The sequence below is a fragment of the Siniperca chuatsi genome, linkage group LG22 (assembly GCF_020085105.1).
Source record: "Siniperca chuatsi isolate FFG_IHB_CAS linkage group LG22, ASM2008510v1, whole genome shotgun sequence".
NCBI lineage: Eukaryota > Metazoa > Chordata > Actinopteri > Centrarchiformes > Sinipercidae > Siniperca > Siniperca chuatsi.
Window position 1 is genome coordinate 6,674,224 of NC_058063.1, and position 21,962 is coordinate 6,696,185.

General features: G+C 40.2%; 2 protein-coding genes across 6 annotated transcripts in view; both read right to left on the minus strand.

Moving 5' to 3' along the window:
* Window positions 1-8,057, minus strand: part of chrnb1 (cholinergic receptor, nicotinic, beta 1 (muscle)) — a 30,745-nt gene extending 22,688 nt beyond the window's left edge. Inside the window, exons 1-4 of one of the 2 annotated variants that reach the window (XM_044184868.1) lie at window positions 7,742-8,057; window positions 4,883-5,016; window positions 743-787; window positions 31-140 (exon numbers count right to left, since the gene is read on the minus strand). In XM_044184868.1, the coding sequence (XP_044040803.1) occupies window positions 31-140; window positions 743-787; window positions 4,883-5,016; window positions 7,742-7,805 (353 nt within the window). In that variant the 5' untranslated portion in view covers window positions 7,806-8,057. The remainder of the gene's footprint in view (window positions 1-30; window positions 141-742; window positions 788-4,882; window positions 5,017-7,741) is intronic. The other variant, XM_044184869.1, reaches the window with a different exon arrangement.
* A 5,018-nt stretch (window positions 8,058-13,075) lies between these two features.
* Window positions 13,076-21,962, minus strand: part of fgf11a (fibroblast growth factor 11a) — a 99,525-nt gene continuing 90,638 nt past the window's right edge. For all 4 annotated transcript variants that reach the window (XM_044184821.1, XM_044184822.1, XM_044184823.1 and 1 more), the window contains one exon: window positions 13,076-21,284. In XM_044184821.1, the coding sequence (XP_044040756.1) occupies window positions 21,142-21,284 (143 nt within the window). In that variant the 3' untranslated portion in view covers window positions 13,076-21,141. The remainder of the gene's footprint in view (window positions 21,285-21,962) is intronic.

The following is a 21,962-nucleotide window of genomic DNA, read 5'->3' on the forward strand; positions in this document are numbered from 1 at the left end:
TGCCAATTAGAGTACAGTGCTTGTGCTTACTTATTGATGAGGACAATGTCAGGCAGCCAAACCTTCCCAGACGGGATACGCAACACCTCTATCCCATCATGCTCCTTGGGTTTCCATGACAACCGATGATCTGTCCATTCCTGTTTAAAGAATTTAAAAAGTGTTTGTGTTTATGTATTCAGGAATGTGGGAATTACACACCAGTACACAAAAAGGGCAGGGGCAAGAGGGAAACAGAGAATTACAGAAGAGGGAAACTTTGCATTTACAAATGTAACCAATTTGTCATTTCATCACTTTATTTTTCATTTTTCCACTGCTGTAATTAGATTCCACAGGGATGATTCTCCTGTACATTTGTCCTTGCATAACAAAACACTCATTTGCATAATTTTTCATTTTGCATATACTCTGTATTATTATGACTACTCCAAGTTTTCTCGCTTGGTTGTTTGTGCAGTGTATTGGCACTGAGCTGTATATGAAGAAGGAGGTCTTAATACACTTATTTTCAGTGGAGCTAAAGTCATGATTGAGTTGGTCAAAATTATGTGAAATGGTAAGTTACTGCATCAATGAAGACTGTGTATAGGGGCTCCCTTTCATGCAACTTTCTGTGTCCCTCAAACAAACTGCTGACAGATCATTCCTGGTGTATTGGGAAGGCCACAGTTTATAAAAACAACTCCAATTTGCAGCCTCAGTGCAACAAGCACGCAGCAAAAAATGTTGCAACACTTACCAGATTCATGACAACAATTGTGCTCATTTCTTCATTTTTCATATTCTGGAACAAATATATATAAAAAAAATGTTATTGGTGCCTCTCTTAATGATCATCCATACACAATCATATTGTTTGAGGTTAGTTTACTTTTAGAAGAGACGTGTGGAGTTTGAAAGTTATGAAATAACCCATTGCTCGTATCATATTTTTATTTTGATATTGTGCAATGACTCTCAATGAAGTGTTCAAGTCCTTTACTGTTCATGACAGTTACACTGTGACAGGACATAAAATCGGTTATCTTCAACATCTTCCTTGGCTGTTAGATGGACACTCCTGGTTTTCATTTCAGCTGTATTTGCTGTAGAAACCTCATCATGAAAATGCTTTTCTACTTCCTGTACTCCAAGACAACAATAAACAGCACTCTGCATAACAATGGTGTCAATCCACATAAACCTGAACCACCTCAGGCTTCGGAAGTCCCCTGTAAGTACAATGTTGTACCCCATACTGTAAGTTGGCCTGCTTTACAACATACACAATAATATCTAGGTTATAGACCTACAGTATGTTCCTGACAATACTCTTGGACCTCTGTTTGTTCCAGTGTAAAAACATCAATGTACCCTGTAGTTATTAAGGAACTATGTTAGCCTATCCTCATTTTGCTACCATCAGTACCTCTTCAGCGTTGGTAATATATGGTAATTTCAAAAATAAACCACAGCAGATTTATAAACAGAACTCATTTTCCCAACTTCCCCAAAACTTCTAGCTTTGCTGCTCAATAGGTCATACTGTACCCCATAATAGCAGAATAGGTACCTTTATACTGTATACCTACAGTGTAAATTACTTTTAAGCTCCCAGATTGTTACCCCCTTCTTCCCTAACTTCACATCTTGTTCCCTTGTACCTACGTGTATGTATCAGTACGTACTATACTGGTAGAATTACGGTGCACGTTGCGGGGTGTAATCTGAAGCGTTACCAGAAAATGATTATAAGTTAATGATTTGGTATAAAAATGTTTTCTCGAAATTCAGATTTTTCAACTTTAAATAGCATCAGCTCAGTAAACCCAACATGTTATGGTTGTGATGTAACAACACGCTTCTACAGCAAAGCGGTATTGACAACATTCATGTCCTTTGTCATGCCCAGTTGATGTACATGTGTAAACATAGTTTCAGTGCTGCTGTTGGGCTTCTATGATCATCCCATACTGTATACAAATACAAATAATATCAAGAGTTATGGATACATGATGGAAATACAGCATCTACTTGTTAATAGTGGCTCCAAACCAGCAGACAAGACAGCTGATAGTCATTTGAGATACTGATTGGTTTGACAGCAATGGACACGAACCAGCTACTTCCAGGACAGAGTTCATGATGTAGGCTTTGGTAAAGACGTTTGCATGTGTAAATGTCCACTAGTATGTGAGTACGCAGTCTCCATGAATGTGTGTCTGTGTGCATGCGATTGTCTATCCAGCAGGGTGGAGCTTCCCTGAGCAGGGCCTGCTATTTAAAAGCCTGGGAGGAATGTCAGGGAGACAGCTGGAGGGAGGGGGGTGGGTAGAGGGAAGTTGACTTAAACTATCTCTCTCTCTCACCCTCATACAAACACACAAATAACTTATCTCTCTTGCCCTCACACAAACACACTATACACAATAACTATCTCGTCACTGACCTATAACTTACTGATACTTCCTGTAACTGTTTGAATTAACAAATGTCCCTCTGGGGGATTGTTAATAATAACACTGCTGTTATCCAGCTGACTAGTTCTGGGCAGACAGGGGACTGAGCATACAAGTGGGTCAGTTTTCATGATCGTTCCACTCCAGAATTTAAGAGCCCCATGTGATTTCCTGTCCATAGTGAGACTGACCTTGAGTGGAGGGGAGTGTGCTAGATGTGTATGCAAATGTGACACTGTGTGGATATGCGTGTTGGTGGGTGCGCATGGTTGCTACAGAGAAGAGAGCCAAGGGGAAATAAAGGAACTGATAAAGTAACCTGGTATGTGTGTGTGTGTGTGTGTGTGTGTGTGTGTGTGTGTGTGTGTGTGTGTGTGTGTGTGTGTGTGTGTGTGTGTTTGAGTATGTGATGATATGAGTTACATTTTTATGCAGTCACTCAGAAGCCCAGTCAGTGCATGCTGCTAAAACACTATTTCCCGGCAGTACATCACATCAGTGGGATGACTCTTAGTGCCATTGACTCAGCAGGCCAGCAAACACTGAATTCAGAACCAGATGGCTCTCAGATATAGTCACACTTCTGAATTAAAACCTAGAACTACTTTTGCATTTTTTTTTGTTATATTTTGTGCTAAATATTTTTAAAAGTATCCTTTTGTCCTTTCATGTGCGACTATAGTATAGTATAGTATAGAGTATAGTGGTCCACAGCATGAGGAGCAACCACTGTGTTTAAAACCTTTACAGAGACATCTGTCTGTAGAAATCAGATTTGATTTTTAAATACGTATTTATCAGAGGCATAGCTGTTATTGAGGCAGAAGAACCCCAGTTTTCTGGATAAGTTACAGTATTGAAGCCCAGTAAAATGTCAAGAAATATGAGAGGAGAAGCATGGGAGATACAGGCGTCCCGGGTAAGTTCATGTCCTGACTGTCACATGAAAGTCTTTAAAAATCACAATTTTGAATGGTTACATAAACTAACCTACTTATTGGGTATGAGAGTCAGTGTCAGTGTGGGGCAATGGCCTTGTTGATGAGGCCAGCTGCAGACAGAAAGAAACTGTTTTTGTGGCGTGAGGTTTTGATCCTGATGGACTGTAGCCTCCTGTCGGAGGGGAGTGGCTGAAACAGTTTGTGTCCAGAGTGGGAGGGGTCACCAACAATCTTTCCTGCACACCTCAGAGTCCTGGAGTCGTACAGGTCGTGGAGGGAAGGTAGATTGCAGTCAATCACCTTCTCGGCGGATCAAATGATACACTGCAGTCTGCCCTTGTCCTTGGCAGTGGCAGCAGTGGTCCAGATGTTGATGGAGGAGGTGAGGATGGACTCAGTGATAGCGGTGTAGAAGTGCACCATCATTGTCTTTGGTAGATTGAATTTCTTGAGGAAGTAAATCCTCTGCTAGGAGGTCCTGGGTGATGGTGGTGCCCAGGAAGCAGAAGGACTCCACAGTGTCATCTGGAGAGTCAAACAGGTTGATGGGGGTGGGTGGGGCTGGGCTCTTTCTGTAATCCACAACCATCTCCACTGTCTTAAAAAGTTGAGCTTCAAGTTGTTCTGACTGCACCAGGTCACCAAGTGGTCAATCTCCCCCCATTGGCAGACTCATCCCCATCAGAGATGAGCCCAGTGAGGGTGGTGTCATCCGCAAACTTCAGGAGCTTGACGGACTGGTGACAAGAGGTGCAGCTGTTGGTATACAGGGAGAAGAGCAGGGGGGAAAGAAAGCAGCCTTGAGGGGAACTGATGGTCAGACAGGAAGTCTGTGATCCACCTGCAGGTGGAGTCAGGCACACTCAGCTGGGAGAACTTGTCCTGCGGCAGAGCCGGGATGATAGTGTTGAAGGCGGAGCTGAAATTCACAAACAGGATTCTGGCGTAGGTGCCTGAGGAGTCCACGTGCTGGAGGATGAAGTGAAGGGCCATGTTTACTGCATCGTCTACAGACCTGTTGGCTCTGTAGGCGAACTGATTTATTAGTCTAAAACATTCTGTATTGGCCAGTGTTCCCTCTTTAACATTTAGACTATACAGTACCCTCTCTGCAACATTTGCTGACAGTGTTTGTATTGGCATCTATGATGTAGGCCTACTGAAGTAGTGTTATTGGATCATCCATTCAATGATCCATATGAATGTTATTCAAAATAGCACTTCAATTGAGAAATATTAATAGCACTTCAGCTCTAATCTACTATGTGGAAAGCTAAATTTGGCTTTATTTCTTTTTCTGATGTCTGAAATGTTTTGAACTCTGTAAAAGGTTTGTCAGATATATAAGGAACAGCACTTCTATTTTGCTGTTGAGCTGGTGAAAATCATGCATGGACGGGCCTCTGTTTTTTCATATCCTATACATCGACTCTTTCGTTATATTCAGGTTGTACACGTATGTGTGTAAATAAATGTAAGTGCTAGGGGCTCGTGCCTCACCAGTCCAACGAAGGAGGAGAGGATCATACCCACACGAACCACCACCCTTTCTTCAGGGCTGGCTGCTGGCCGCACCTTAAGATTGTAGTTGGCAAAGAGCTTCTTCGTCAGAGCCTTCTCCACATCAGATGCATCTGTATGACAGATAGATAGAGGGCTTATGTGACAGTTTCAGTTATGACTTCAAGTTTCAAGCTGATCAATTTTGATTTTGTTACGAATGGATTATGAGAAACCCATTGCTGGTAGTCCTTTCAGTTCAACAGCCAGGAAAAACTGCCAAATTAGGCTGCAATTGCATCATTCATTCTTTAGTAGCTGCAAAAGCAGCTGGATATACAGTATGTTCATAACCCATCAGAAGACAATAATATTCATAACGTGACTACTATTGTGAACCAATTTCCATTCACATTGTCCATTGCCAGTGTCTCTCACAGCTTAAAATTCATAAAATGAACCCAAACACTTTTAACTAAAGTTTCTGTTAGGTGCTCAGTGCAAAACCCATCACACCGGTGACAAGTGGGGGTGAAGTTAACTGATTGGCAGGCTCGGCATGTTGTGCATTTAAATAAGAGAACCAATGAACCCTCTACCTGGCTGAGTCAATAGTGCATAGTGAGTAGATGCTTCCCAGAATTATATATTGTATACTGTATTAATACAGCAGGATGTGTCACCCAGCAGGAGAATGGAGGAGCCAGAATGGTTGTAGCTAACTTTGGAGAGGAAGAGTTCTCAGACATTCAAATCAGCACCATCAAATGAAAATCCTCCAGATTCTTCCTAACTAGATAGAGTCCCACCTTCTGCCCCACCACCCATTCACACTGACTGCAGAGCCCAAACACAAAGCAGCAGGTACATATTTAATTCAAAGTAGCATTAATGTGGTGAAGCAATCAATAGCCAAATAATCTTCTATTGCTGTAGAACGTATCAACCTGCCTTATAAAAAAGTAAGAATCTTTGATTATAACCATATATAGGATAAGTTTTATCACAGAAATTGCTAATTCAAGATGGATATATAAGCCAATAACATGGAAAATAACATAAAACTAAACCTGTAAGAAATATATCATTTATTTACATTTAACACTACCGCAACACATATACCATATGAAAACTATATAAAAACTGTCAAAATAAAATAAATAACCCTAGACCTTAATGCCTGTATATTGCCTGCAGACTGTATTATTACCCAGTAGCAGTTACAGAAGTGTCTCACAACAGGCCTGTAAAATTGCGAACCTGCCAAAACCCAAACACTTACATTCCACAGCATTTTCATACATAACTCCTGTTTTATTTCCACCCATTTCCTCCTCAGTGTTAGAAGGTCAGAAGCATTTATAATAAGCAGCTCTGGTGATGCAGCATTCATCACGTTTGGCATAGCTGTGGCCCCGGCAGGATCTGACCTGACAGGAATAAATGACAACGATCAACCAGCGAGGCACCCCCATTAGCTAGGCACAGGGAAGCATGGCTGCTGATGGGTGAGGCTGGGGTGTGGAAGTAGAAGGCTTGAATTTGGCATTTTTTTCCTCTCTGCCCAGTTCAGATGGCTTGGTAAATAAGTCAGAGTAAATTGCAATCAATACCAATGAGATCAGATGAGGTAAGACCATTTTGATGGCTAGTGTTGAGCATGTGATGGAGGCTTGCAATGAATACAACTGATGGCAGGAAAATACAGAGGAAAATGTGCCATTTCCATTCAAATTCGTATCTGTGGTGCATGTTTTTTATGCTACCTAATGGTATTGTTTTAATTTTCTATTGCATATAAATTCTTCAGCCAAGCTGGAGGTATGGCTCTAAGGATAGCAATTTCAGTTTGTTGATTGGAAAGTTGCCATTCAGTTTTGTACAGACATTCATGGTCATCAGAGGATGATGACTTTGGGGATCTCCTGATTTTTCCTTGACATTTGTGGTTTTGATATTTTGGCATCTATTGAACACATTGCCATTAAATTTGCTACAGCTATTCAAGGTCCCTAGAGAATTAATTCAAATGACATTAGTGATCCCCTGACTGTTCATCTAGTGCCATCATCAGGTCAAAATTCAAATTTTCCCTATTCTTTTTTTATGACCAAATACATGACATTCCCATCAGCCTCAGCTGTACTTTCTGTTTAGTGTTTATTAGCAAATGTTAGCATGCTAACACACAAAACTATGATGGTGAAAAGGGTAAATATTATAATAATATAATACATGTGGCAGTGAGTATGTTAACATGCAGATGTTAGCGTTTAGCTCATAGCACTGCAGACTGTAGACTCTTATCAGACTTTATAAACATTTTCTAGGTTGTGTTATTGCCAACAACATATTCAGTGTGTTTGCTGTGACACATAACTTACTAGAATTACTGTACTTCAGTTTTGTCATTGAGGCAGGCTGAAGGGGGAGGCATTCATAAACTTTAAAGCAACATGAGCATAAGAAAGCAGTAAGCATGACTAAAATTATCTAGTTTCCCTTATATCCTTTCAGAAATTCCTTTTACATTGGCCATACCTGTATTGCCAAGCACTATGGATTATGTTTAGTCAATATCTGCACCTTCTTTAACTAAAATGTCCCTATTGTGTACCTATAATATTCCCATAAGATCTTACACTGTGTCCCAGAGACACAATACTATTCCTGTGATATTTCTTTGGTGGCTTCCAGTGTTAATCTGATATTCACTGGTGGGTTCTAGTGAACTTTAGGTTGTTTTTTTTTTGTCGTGTGACATTCTACATGTGATATCAATGTAGTATCCATGTAAGCAGTATTGTATGACAACTACAGCTCTAATACGTTGGTATATTGTGTCAGCTTGTGCCTTACCTCCCAGTGTGCTCAGGCTCAGGCATAAGCAGCATGCCATCAGGAACAGATCCAGACTTTTCATGGCGACCCCTGAAACCAAAAAGGTCTCTCCTCCACAAAACAAAACAAAAAAAACAGATCCTAACACGTCGATTAATCCAAGTTCTTAAAGGTATGTTTTTCTTTGTCTTCTTTTCCAGTGCAGCTCACTAGAACTCTTCAGCGTAAGTTTTGGTTTGGTCAGTTTGGACTGTTGTTGTCTGTCAGTCAGGCCAGCCTGGCCAACTGCTGTCTGCTCCAATTACATCCTTGGGGAGGGGAGGGTGTGTGTCACTGTTCACCCCCTCCGTCAGCATGGACAAGGCTCGACTCTGCTCAATGAGAGCTTACTTAAACACCACTGGTTCTCAAACTGTGGCCGAGGTACCCACAGGAGTCCTTGTAGGGTTTCGAGGCAGGTCCTCAAGAAGAAGAGCGAATTTCACAAATTTTAATTGGAGGATAGTATAGTGATATTGTGGTACAGGAAAGAGTGGTTTGATAAGAGGCTTCCGTCTTGCCAGTTCAACCAGCTATTTAATCACATTTTCATATTGACAAGTACAAATCAAAAATACCTTTACATATACAAAGACATATTTTAGTGAGATGAGATATTTTACTACCCACAGACCTTTTCTTCTTGTCATAAATAATGATTATTAAACCAGATTAATCAAGGAGGGTATGCTTGGAAAGTCCACTGTTGGACATAGTTTGCTAAGTTTATCTTTAATAAATAATAGGCTAGAATGACAGTAAAGGCCAACATTATGTGCTTGTCTAAGTTTATATAATGTCACTGAAAAGTGGAGGTGCTGATCATTGCTGAGTTTTTATTACTGCTGTGCTTTCACTAATGTGGCAGGGACTCCTATCCTCCTTCCTCCCTCCTGTGTGGACACTGCTCAGTGCTTACATTGGTTTTATAAATTCATTTCTAAACTACTGAATGTGCCATAATTGTTACTACGCTATATGGTTAGTATGGTTAATGGTTAATGGTTAATATGGTTAGTGTCAAGAAACCTGCATGGTGTAGTTTGTACATTAAATTCAATTTAATTCAATTTTATTTATATAGCGCCACTTCATAACAGAAGTTATCTCATTGCACTTTTCCTATAGAGCAGGTCTAGACCGGACCATATAATATTATTTACAGAGATCCAACAAATCCCACCATGAGCAAGCATCAAACATCCTGTTATGTCAGCAAACATTCATCCTGCAAGACATCCACCACCAGCTGTTGAGTTGATCACTCTAATAAGAATAATACGGGATGACTCACTGCTGTTCCAACTAAGGTTCAGGCACAGAGACCACGACTCGTTCTCATCCAATTTCCTGTTCCGAGTGAAGCTACAATGCCTCATCCCCTTGAGCTAGACCCTCATTTTCTCTATCTCTCTTATTCCTCAGCCCAGTATCCCTATGATTTACGTATTGGACAGTTCTGCACCCCACAATTTACGTCCAGTACCAGTGCAGGAAGTACTGTAGTGTGTATTTTATGTAATAAAGTGAAAAGTAAGGGTGTGGAGGTTTGGGGTGGGGGATGGGTGTGTAGCACGTCCAACTTTCATGCAGGAGACCAGGGTCCGCCTCCCGTCACAGACCTGCAATTAACATCTGCATTTTTATTAACCAGAACTACAACCTTTCCCTAACCTTAACCAAGTGCTTTTGTGGCCTAACCATATCCCAACCATTTTACCACACTGTAGTTGCAGAAAATGGGAATTTCAAAAATGTTGGCATAGGACATAAAAAAAAAACATTGATTGTAAAAGATGTTTGTGCGTCATCCAGTATTAACATCCTTGTTCTGGAGATAGGATTGCATTCATCCACCCCCTAACCTCCTAATGTGTCATTCCATTTGTTTATAAAAACACATTAAAACAGTTTTCACATTTGTCATGTTATTTTTAAACAACAAAATTAGAGTCACCTCGAGATACATTAGATACCATGACAGTATATATGTTGGTGTCCATAGATGTCAAGCTTATTTCTGAATATCAAGTAAAGGGGAGAGGAGCAATGAATTTTCCCAGTGATAAATTGCCTGGAGCCTTCTAGCAATACTATGAAAGGTGTAACTGATCATCTAGTGGCTAAACGCCTTGCTGCTGACAGCAAATATACATGTAAATAGAGAAAAAAGTGTTTTTTCACATAGTTTCTAGTCTCTTTTCTTGTCTGTTGCAGTTGTGATATAAAATTTGCTTTTATGCTAAGAAATGCATGGCTATCTTGTACAGGACATACAGAGGTGATGCGGCAGGGATATCTCAAATTCAGGGATATCTCCCAGAGCAACAGATCACTGTTTAATACAGAAGTAAGTAGTTAAGTTAAATTAGATTGATTGTTTACCCATGATTGTTCTTCTCTTTGGTAACAAATAACAGATGACATGTAACAAGATTATAGTAATCAGATGACATAAAATGTTGATGATGTCACTGTGAAGGTTATAGTTGGATCATTATTTTATCCCAACATGGTGTCAAAGTTCCCACTTTCTTTCTCAATTTTATTGAAAATGCATCAGTGTAATCACTTTACCCCCACAGAGATAGGGGTTGTCTTATCATAGTTTTCAAATTAAAAGTCTGCCATTTGAATTTTGTGTTCATACTTCAATTAAAAGTAATCAAAGTACACAATATGGACAGAAAGTTTTTGGGCACAGGTATGTAAAGACCCTAATCTTACACTGTTCAACATCTTATTCCAAAACCATGGGTATTAATCAACTGATATAACAGCCTCCTCTCTAAGGCTTTCATCAGACTTTGGAATCTGGCTTCATGAATTTGCTCCCATTCAGCCACGAGAGCATTTGTGAGGTCTGCCACTGATGTTGGGAGACAAGGTAATGCAATTGAGGTCAGGACTCCGTGCAGGCCAATCAAGTTCTTCCACACCAAACTGGGAAAACCATTTCTTTATGGCGGCTATGGTGGCTTTGTGCACAGGGGATACTGTCATGTTGAAACAGGAAAGGGCAAAACACAAACTGTTGCCACAAAGTTGGAAGCACGCTATTGTCTAAAACATGATTGTATGCTGTAGCATCAAGAATATACTTAATTCAAACTAAGGGTGCTTTCACACCTAACCCATTTGGTTCGGTTCTGACGAACTGTGGTGTGTTTGCCCATTTGGTTCAGTTCGTTTGAGCTGGTGTGAAAGCTCTCAGTCAAACTCTGGTGCTATGTGTTTGTGGTGTGAAAGCAAAACAGATCATGCGGTTGGATTTTGTGTTAGTGGAGATTTAGCATAACTTCAAAAGCTAAACTACTATTAAATTCATATGCTGTTTGTAAACTGTCAAGAACATAATCTCCCAATCTGTATAAGTGACCATGGTTACCAAAAATAATTGGTGGGAACATGGTAACAGTGGGTTATTTTTTCATGATACTCGTGAAACTGAAAAGGAGTCAAAACAGAGGTGTGATGTGCTTGTGTCATGCATTTTAGCAGTTCCTCATTAAAAAGTGAATGATATAACACACTTTTTCATCCTGTTTGTACTTCTTTGTCATTATTCATAACATCTGAGGTCCAGTTAGAGTCTTGACAAATAATGCAAATAATCAGTTATTAGTTATTTCTTTGAGTGCTCTTTGTGACACCGGGCAAGTTAAATAAACATATAAGAAGGAGTAAAGTGCTGCATTATTCAGTCACTGAAATTTGATTTTCTCCTGCTGGTCCACGCAGGATGACAGTCCCCAGAACTGTCCAATGAATGAGTATCTGTCAATCCATATGACTTCCTGGTCAATGCACTTGGTTTGTTTGTTATAAGTCAGTGTGAACATGAAACCAACTAGAAATATAGCTGCAAGCGACTGTTAGAAGTTTAAAGCTTTTGATCTGGAACTGGTCAAATGTGGCCTAGACGTGACAAAAGCAGTGACATCTCCCTTTTTTGCATTTTCACAAATAGAATGAAGAAAACAAACAATTTCTGATTCATAGTCGGATTTTTTGCAGTGCCCCCTAGCGGTCGCTTTGAAGGAAACTTTCAGGGCATGTTTCAAGTTTGTATGCAGACATATCCTGTAAGTTGTATGATGATTGGACAAACAATGCCTGATTCATAGTCTGATTTGTGTTATGCCACGCCCAGTTTTTTGCATTTGTACCACCCCCTAGTGGTCGATTTGGATGAAACTTTCAGTGTACTTAGGTGGACATATCCTGTACGTTTTGTGATGACTGACCCAACGGTTGTTGACTTTTATCTATATATGTGCTGAGCCACGCCCCTTTTGAATTTCATTGGTCAATATCTTGAAAACTCAATAAGATATCAACAAGCTTTATACAACTTTCTAAGCTTCGTCCAATGATGATCCACCAAAATTTTGGTAGCAATCGGACCGACAGTTTAGGAGGTTGTGTCAAACAATTCAAAATGGCAGAAAATCTAGGTAGGCAGACTTTAGTGGTCCAAGAGGCCTTTTTGTAGAGCACATTGAGTTGGACTTGTGTGAGAAATTTCAAGTCATTCGGAATGACGGTGTGCGCGAGGCCTGTTCAAAATTGCATTTTTGGGCCTTAATTACAGCTCCACCATGTGGCCGATTGGGCTCATATTTCTGTTGAAGCACAGACAGGTGTAGTCCTGTATTCTGAAAACAACAGGAAGTTAAGTTATTGTTGTTTGGCCCACTTATCCACACAGTCAGCAGTAGCAACAGCAGCAGTAGTGGCACGCAGCAGAAAATCTTACTTCTTCACGGAATCATAACTCAGTCAGATCTGAACACACAGACATAATACACAATTTTTAGTTTCAGAGTGACTTACAGGTTCCGAGGATATCATTATCTCGTAAACATTCATAAATCAAGATAATAATAAGGTGCAACTTATAACTGCAGAACTTGCCTGAGTATCATCACATATTTATGTTTTGTTCAATTTCAGAGTAATCAGTGATAGTTGTCTGTGACAACATTACACTTTCTCTTTATATCCCCCAAAGCATTATGGGAAGTTGGGAACTGTAGTTCAGGTTGCAGGTGTGTCGATTTTGTCGGGGGCACAGAGTCAGACTTTGGAAATCCTTGGTGTGGACCAAATGAACTGAACCACAGGTGTGAAAACCACGACAGATCCTTCGATCACATTGTGTTATCAGATTATGTTAACACAGTTCACCACCACCATATGATATAAGACTTGTAAACAGATTCAGTTTTAAATGTAAAAATGTAAGTTGAAGAAATGACATCAAAACTCCTCCAACCCACCCCTCCAAAAAAAACACTCAGCAGACCAACGTTACAATCATACAAATATATTAGTTTGTTTTATTCAATTATATCCAATAATACGTCTCCCTTGATTTTGTGTAAGTTATTATAGAAATAAATACAGATCATATTGCAAATGCAGAGACAAGAGTTTGGGATAATAGAGTGTTGAGGAGGGGGGATTAAGGGGTTAAAGGGGTTAAAGAGTAAATATTGGGTAAAGACTGTTTCTTTGAAGGTGTCCAGTAAATGATTGGCATGCATGCTTGTAGTCCCGCCCGTCTGTGATCCTCTACCTCAACCCAGGAGTTTCAAACTGCAAGTCCCACGGCTCTCTGTAGTCCTTTACAGCTCGTTTCTGCAAGTGATCCATGGGTTTGGATGGCGTATAGTAGTTGTGTTATTCCACCTTGCCAGCAACAGAGGGAGTTATTGCACCCCAACCACATTTGCATGGATATATTTATATATATTTATATATAGATATATTTTTTGCCCCATTTGTATACAAAAATAGTGTCATTGTGGCTTTGATAGCTGGAAGACTGAAGCACTCTTTTTGCATTTGGAAGACAAGAAGGAAAGTAAGATTATGGTGATTTCCTTAAAATCTTTTCTGGAAGACTTTGTCACAATAACTTGGATCGTCCATGCAGTACAAAGAAGAGAGGGAAAAAAAAAAACAACAGTCAAAAAATCCTTCAAGGATCGATCACAGAATCACACACACTGGTAGAAGATGTGTTAGTGTGTGTGTGTGTGCTTGAGGCAGAGACAGACGGTGAATGAGCAGTCCACATGCTGCCGGTGAGCCAATTAAAATCCTGTTAAGAGATCAAAGGTCAGAGGTCAGTTAGTCGGTGTTTGACTGACAGGTGAGTGCTGGAGGATTGTGGGGGATCAGGAGGAAGAGGTTTGAGACCCTACAGTCTTGACGTACTTAGTTTTCCTCTCTTTGTAGACTTTGAGCTCCATTATTCAATATCCCACATTATGTGACAGGAGAATAGACACGGTTATGCATTTAAACATCAAAATAAACACATCAAATCAACAAACGTACATGGACAGACCAACAATGATTCAGAAAGGGCATTACAATGGATACCAATACTCAGAATTCCTCATATCATTTCATTACAAGTCACAGTACTTCCACTGAGAAATACCCAAAACACAATCCATACTGGGTTTTTTTTTTAACAAAACACACTTGAAAAAAGGGGTAATAAAGACATTTTAACATAGTGTACAGTGTAAAGTCACCACTAAAATGTTGTTGGTGCATTAGCTTGTGAAAGGTGAAGTCCCTCTACGATCTGTTTGTAAAGGTCACCCCATTTAGCCACATCTGTGCTGGCTTGGTGCAGGGTGCTGTGTGTGCAATGCAGATGTGTCCAGGGATTGTGGGTGTGCTTTAAAAAAAAAACACAGCCTGATTTTTATATATTAAGTTAATCTGTTGGTTAATACTATACAGGATGTGACATTAGGCGCTTGGACTGTGGATTCCAATATAAAAGCACTTTTTATGAAGCAGCTAAAAAAAAAAAAAAAAAACTGTCCGAGGACGGCGTCACTCTTTTGTCACGTGAGCCTCTCTCTTCCTCCCTCTCTTTTTTGTGTTTTCTGCTGCATTGCAGATGTGGTGAAGGGACTCCACCTCAAAGTAATGCACACACACACACTAAAACAGCAACCCAGCTCACTAAAAGGGCAAAGTGTTAGGGGGAAAAAAGCTCTAATAAAACACGCAGTTGGTTTCTATATCAATATTAACCCTTTTTTTCACACCCTCCCAGATAATGTGGCTGCACCTTGTTAATGGATTTTTTTGCTTTCTGCCGAAGGACTCATGCTCACTGATTTGGCCTCTGATTTATCCTCTATTTTCCTCTTCCGCCTTTCTCTCTGCCTATACTTTATTCCTTCTCTTCTTGGATACACATAAATGGACATACAGAGATAATCAATCACAGTTACACAACGATTACACACAAAGACCAAAGCTGATGAGTGAGATCTAGAAAAAACACATATGCCGGCACACACGCTGCATGCACACACACACACACACACACACACATGCACAGACATACTGCCTCCAGGTTAAAGGGAAGTTGTGTTTGCAAAAGGGATCGGAGAGAGGAAGTGGGACTTCAAAGGGAGGCTGTGAGGGCATGAGTTAGGTACTACAGTATGTGACACATGCTCTCTCTCTCTCTCTCTCTCTCTCTCTCTCTCTGATTCCTTCACAACCCCGGATGACCCTCTCTGCAGTTGTAATACGCTCAGTAAGCAGGGAGGGCCCTGACTCGGGAGAAATGGGAGGGAAGGGAGTCCCCGGGGAGGGAAGTGTGTGTGTGTGTTTGATGTGTGAAGCGTGCCGCTGAATCAAATATACATCATTTAACCCCCTTTGATATCCATACACACACATACACACCTCTCCCAACTTTTTTTGATGTACTCCAAAAGGCCAATATTTAACATTTAGAGCTGAATCCAGAGACATTTATCAGCAAGTTAAAAGCAGTATATTCAGCCATTGGCGGGGTGGTGGTGGGGGGGTGTCGCTCAGATAGACAGACGCCGAGATAAATCTTTACTTCCTGTAATTCACACAGAATCGTAGTGAAGCCTGAAGGCCGCAGAGCAGACAGGCTGGAACAGAGAAGCTGATTTCAGGCTTCACAAAGGACTTACAGCAGAGAAAAATGGGAGAGTACGGGCTCATGACACACACACACACACTCATGCAATTATGCAAACTTTCCACACACAATGAGATTGATTGAGAATGATTTTGTAATTCTACCTTTCTGCAAAGTGAAATCAATAACACTGCAAACAGAGTGGGATACACATTTTCACACATCCTCTTTTAAACACTTTACCCCCACCTGCTTACCCAAATATAGTGTTCAGAAATACTCAAATAACAGGTAACATCTAGTAGGATTAATCTGATTACAAAAGATAATATCTGATAACAGTTTCTGCAAAATTTACAGTAATTAGATTACAGATGTGAATGAAAAAATAGGAGACTATTTGTCAGATTGCTCAAAAAAGTATGGGCACAAACATAAATGTTCCTGTCACAAATACTGTAGATAGTTAATGCTGGTTGAATAGCATGAGGATAAGTATTCAAATAACAGTCTGCAAACTGGAATAAAAAAGCTAATCTATCAGCATATTCTACAGTGGCAAAATGAACAGATGATGCATAGTTGCATACTAACGACTGATGCAACTTTAAGTGGCTGATGGATCATTTGTATTGGGTTGTATTTAATCACTGAGTTCACACGTAGTATGCATATCTCAGTTAACTGCCATATAAATCCATCACTAGATGTCAGTGTTGACTGACGCTCAGTCACGAGATCTGATGGCTTGGTTTAATAAAATCTTGGCTCTCGTTGCTTTAAAGTCACTTTAACACAGAGTTTGAGGCAGGGAATGACATGATTGTAGCCCTACAAATATCACAAACAAATGAAGTCTGCATTCATGTCCTCTTATCTAAAAATGACACCTCATGTGCTATTTTTTTTTTTTTTTGCATCCATACAAGCATAAGAATCGACAGAAAATAATACCGCATTTATTTTGAGCTTTAAAGGGGCTGTCAAGCAATTTAGCATTCCACTTCCATAAAGTTGGGGGACTCACAAGAGGCAGATTTATAAAAAAGAATGATCAAAATTAAAGCTGCAGAGCCAGAGATGTATATATATGATTCAAGCTCCAATAAACGTTGGATCCTATAATGCAACTCATTAGACCCTCCGTGGCCCCCTAAATGCTCACTAATTTCAAAGCCCATACCTCCAGTGTGAAATGCAGGCTTCTGTTAAAAAATCAGATTGGAGTAAGCCCAACCCGAAATAACCTTGATGACATCACCATGGTTATTTTTTTCAAACTTAAAGTGCATTTAAACAGAAGACAAGATACATTTTAGTTTGCGCAAACTGAGCCAAAGACACATTCGCGTGAGATTAAAATGTTTCTACTTTCTACAGCGAAATATTCGTGCTTTCGAATCTAGCCTTACTTCATAAACGAGACGTGAGGAAAAAGGAGAGAGACTGGAGGACACGGTCGGTTGCTAGCTAGCTTACAGCTAACATCTGTATAGAACAGTACATTGGCTGTTTGGGATGAATGAACTGCTCAAACAGTCCAGTGGTAAAAACCGTGCGAATAGCAAAAAAGGCGAACATTTGCTTCGCTTTCTGTCTGAACGCACCTGTAGAAAGCTCCCTCCGCAGCCACAGAAGACATTTTACAACTGTTTTCACAGTGTGAGTAGTACTCCTCACCTCCATGTGTAAAATCGGCGGAGTGCCTCTTTAACTATGCTTGTGTGCATGATTGACTCATTACTTTCCATATCTCTAATCTGAACATTGTCTCAATTACATTATTACATTAACTACATCATTATTTTCATAGTCCACATTCATAGCTTGAACTAAAATGTAAGCCCTTAACTCTCCTTTACAGCTCTACTGAAAACAAGAAATGCATACTTGAGAAGATATTGCAACATAGATTTCCCAGCCCTAAAATATAGTAGTTGTCACAGAAGTCTGTGTCTGTTTGCTGAATTCCTCCTCTGCTCCCATCTAACAGTATCGCTCTATCTTGGCCCAGACAGTCTTAATTCTATTTGAGTAGGCAAGTAGCTTCATTTAATTAAATATTTGTGTAATTACTTTGCGAATAGTACTCAAACATTGTGTTCTGGATTTAGCAATCCATAGGGGGTGACTGGTCAACACACCAACCTGAGGGTCTATTTAACAGTTTAATTAAGGTCTTTAGTGTGTAAGTGAGGTTTTAACAATGGCTTGTGTTGAATAAATAAAAAAAAAATAGGAATAACTCTCTACTGGAGAGAAAGTTTATTTTCTTTATTCCTCACAAGTCCTTCCTTTAGTTTATTTGCTGAATCGTCTTTCTTTCTCCTTTCAATCCATCCTTACTTCCTTTCACCTGTCTGTCCCTCTCGAACTACCTCTTTTCATGCTTCTCACCTGTTCTCTTTCTCTCTTCAGGAAAGCACAGGTAAAGTTTTCTTCACATCTCAGGTAGCCGATTACTTTGCTCAGCAGCTCGCCTCTATTATGAACCGGTTATCAGCTATTATTATTTACAACCACAGGTTACAGGGGAGCAGAGGATTATGCATGAAATGTGTGCAAATATGTGTGTGTGTGTGTGTGTGTGTGTGTGTGTCTTCAGGGAACGCTGTCCACATCACTGTAATTCCCTCTTAAAACTCTTTTTGTTCTGCTCATCACCACAAATTATTTTCCCTAAAAATCATGTATCACATGTATCTCAGCCAATAATTTGATGTATCCTCTGTAAGGGCACATTGGAACTATCTAATATGACTTCACTCCAAAGATAATGCGAATGAGTTCACTCAAATATTGGTGGGGACGGTTCTGTCCTCCAAAATGGAAACACACAAAACAAGCTCTCCTTAACGAGAAAAGTGAAACATTTTAAATAGTTTCGTTTTCTATCGGCTAAACACTTTAAAAAAATGTGATCAAAGTAAATATCTATCTTTCTATCTCCTTCTTTAGAATCATCATCCTTCTTACGTGCTACATCTATCTATTTCATTATTTATATATGACTTTGGTTTCTTATTTTTCCTTCCCTTATTTTCCCTCCCCAAAACAGTTACAGTAATCTATGAATTTTCAATCACAACCTTGTCTCCTAGAAATTAAGTTTGCATATTACTAAATTGTTTTCATAATTACGTTGTGGTGACAAACTTAATCGCTGCCTGGACTACGTTCAGAGACAACGTTTCTTTGAGTGAATGAAAAACTACATTTATGTACGGCGCTGGAGGTAGTCGCGGTGGTTTGCGGCACCAGAATCTAGGGTTCGCATCCAGACTCCTGTCTGTGGTTTAGGCAACAACATCATTTCTAGGAGACAGGGCAATACTTGTGAAATGACAAGTAAAAAAGGCTTGAATTCCTTTGCATCATAACCAAAATCTCCAGGAGAGATTTATGGTAATTCATATACTTTATATACTTAATACGTTTAGAAACAGATCAACAAAAATCTGTTGGATTTTGAATAAAATAAAAAAGTGTCCTTCATTGGAGTTGCTTTGTTGCAAGCAGTAGAATCTAGTGGCTTATAGGTGAATGTGTGAAAGCAAGTGATTCATGTGAAGCACGGCATTGTTGCAGTTGTTAAGTGCACAGTTGACTGATGTGAATGTGTAAATAAAGACTCAAAGGACCACTGCAGTGATTCAGTATTGTACTGCCATAAAGTTGGGAAACTTGCAAGAGGCAGATTTTAAAAAGGACGGTCAAAATCGAAGCAGCAGAAGCTGAGATGTCGTCACTTTTTGTCCCTAGTATGGGTCAAGCTGCAAAAAACACTGGATCCTACACTCCCCATAATCCAGTGTGTTGGCATATTTCATTAGACCCTCCTTGCCAGGTAAACACCCACATCTTTTTGCCTCCCAAGCCTGAAATGTTTGCTGTCTTCAATCCCAGACACTATACAACTGTTTTTACAGGTTTTTACAGGAGTAGTACTCCCCATGACTTTGACATGTAAAATGGGTGGAGTGCCCCTTACATACATACAGTACCATACATTATTTCTGGCATGGGGACAACGATGGGGTAGCATGGAATCTGCAGAATTTGTTATCATATGCACAAAATCTTTATTTTTTAAATTCATCATAAGGTGAAAGCAGAATATGGTTGTAATAATTAAATAAAAACATTTTTTTTTTCTGTATTTTCAGACAAGAATACCGCATTGAGTGAAAGAGGGTCCAAAGATACTGTGTGGGCCGTGGGGGTTTGTGCAATGCATGGCCAGCCACAGTGAAAAAAGCTATTGCAGTGTAATGATAAGCTGCACGGTCAGGCTCCATCAGTACCCCATCTCACTGATGATATCCTCATCATCTCCCAGAACCTGCACACACACTCACCACCACGTCGGCATGTGTGTGCGCATTTAATTTGTGAATGTGTGTGTTAATGTATGTCATTGTGTTAAGTGTGTTAAGTCATGAGATCATTTTCTGAGGTTGTCGCTCATTGATATCAGGGTGCTAAAGTGTGTGTACACAATACACACACCTATGTGTGTGTGTGTGTGTGTGTGTGTGTGTGTGGCTACGCAGTGTGCCGAGGGAGCTCTCGGCCCCTCGTTTAAGGGTCGAAAGATTCTGATCAGCCCCAGACTCCATTAACGGAGCCAGAGAGGAGGGGAGGGGTTTTCTTGTGCCGCCGAGTGGAAAATTGAGTCCATGTCACAAACTAATCAAATTGCGCCAAAGGTGAATGGAAGAAGAAGGGAACACACACACACACACACACACACACACAAGCAGGGCTGACAAGTATCCAGGCCATCTCACAAAGTTGCTGACACACACAGAAGATGTGGACTGAGCAGATGGCTGCAGAACAAAAGTCTGCAAAGGTCTCTGTGACAGCCGTGCATTAGCATGGCTCTGTTTCAGGCTAACTTTAGCATGAAACCCTGTGGAGGAATAAAAACACAACCCATTTGTAAAGTATGTGCTGCAGAGGGACGGATTTGACCGTTGCACCCGTTGTGGTAAAATCAGGAAGACTTTGCTCGGATATTTGGTTGACTGGAAGGATGTTGCTGATGATGGCTGGAGGGTGAGTGGGATTTCCTTCCAGCAGGTTAAACACTCTGTGGTAACATGCTATACAATGCTAGGTTCACCTCTTCATGGAGTTATTGCTTTTATATCCCAGGCTTTGATAAATCACAGAGGTTATTAAATAAGAAGGTGGAGGGCTGGTGTGGATGGGGGTCTGTGAAGGTAAAAGGGGCTTCCCATTGGCCAGCTCCACTCTGCCTGGACCTGCTCCTTTTCTCCAACTTTATTCCAGTGCATTGTGGTACGCAGAGTTCTCGTGGGGTCAGTGTTGCAGACAGCAGCTGCGGGGGTAGCCCTAACAACTCTGTTCAGGTTTCCGCTGGTACCCAGTGCCCCGTGTTCTCCACCCCTCCTCCCACCTGTGTCTCTGAGCGCTAGGAGGAGGAGGTTTTGGTTTTGGATTGAGGGTCCTTCTTGCCATTCTGGAGCACAGGCGAGTCACTGGAGGTTTTGGGCGTTTTCCTGGGCGGACTCTGCTCAGCAACGTCGTGTAGAGAGGGCTCCCTGTACATGGCCACTGGGGAGGGAGAAGGTTGCAAATAGTTAAGATTGAGTAAAGATGAGTGACAATATAGGTGCAGGACTTCAGTGTGGGCTATACAGGAGAACTAGCTTGTTAGTTAGTTCTGTGGAAAATGTTTCCATTAAATAATAATAAGTTACATTTAAAGCCCCTATGGTGGACCAGAAAAGAGAGTGAATATTGGACTTACATTCATCAGGTGGACAGAAACACAACTTCAAATTAATGATAATGTTGCTCTACTGGATGTGTGAATAAGCTACTGTTTCAAAACAATGCCTGGTCAGTTAAAATTAAGGTTTGGGAGCAATATTATCTCTGTCTTTCCCCCCTACTTCCTCTTCTATCCTGCAGCTCCCTAAATATTGGATTAGATATGGAAACTTAAAAAAGAGTTTAAAGTAAATAACTAACCTAACCTACTGTAATATGACTTACCTCACAATGTTTGCAATGGTAAATGAGGTGTATTCTTTAGGTGATTACATTATTTTGTTCACACTCTGTAAATACTATAACTTATAGTAAAGATCATTATCATAAAGTAGTGTAAATACTGTACAGCATGTAATTTTTAGTAGGAAACAAGTAATTACAATTTATAAATGTTTTTTGCACACAGGCGTTCAAGTGGTGAAGTAATATGTCAGCCTATTTTTTCCAATTACTATT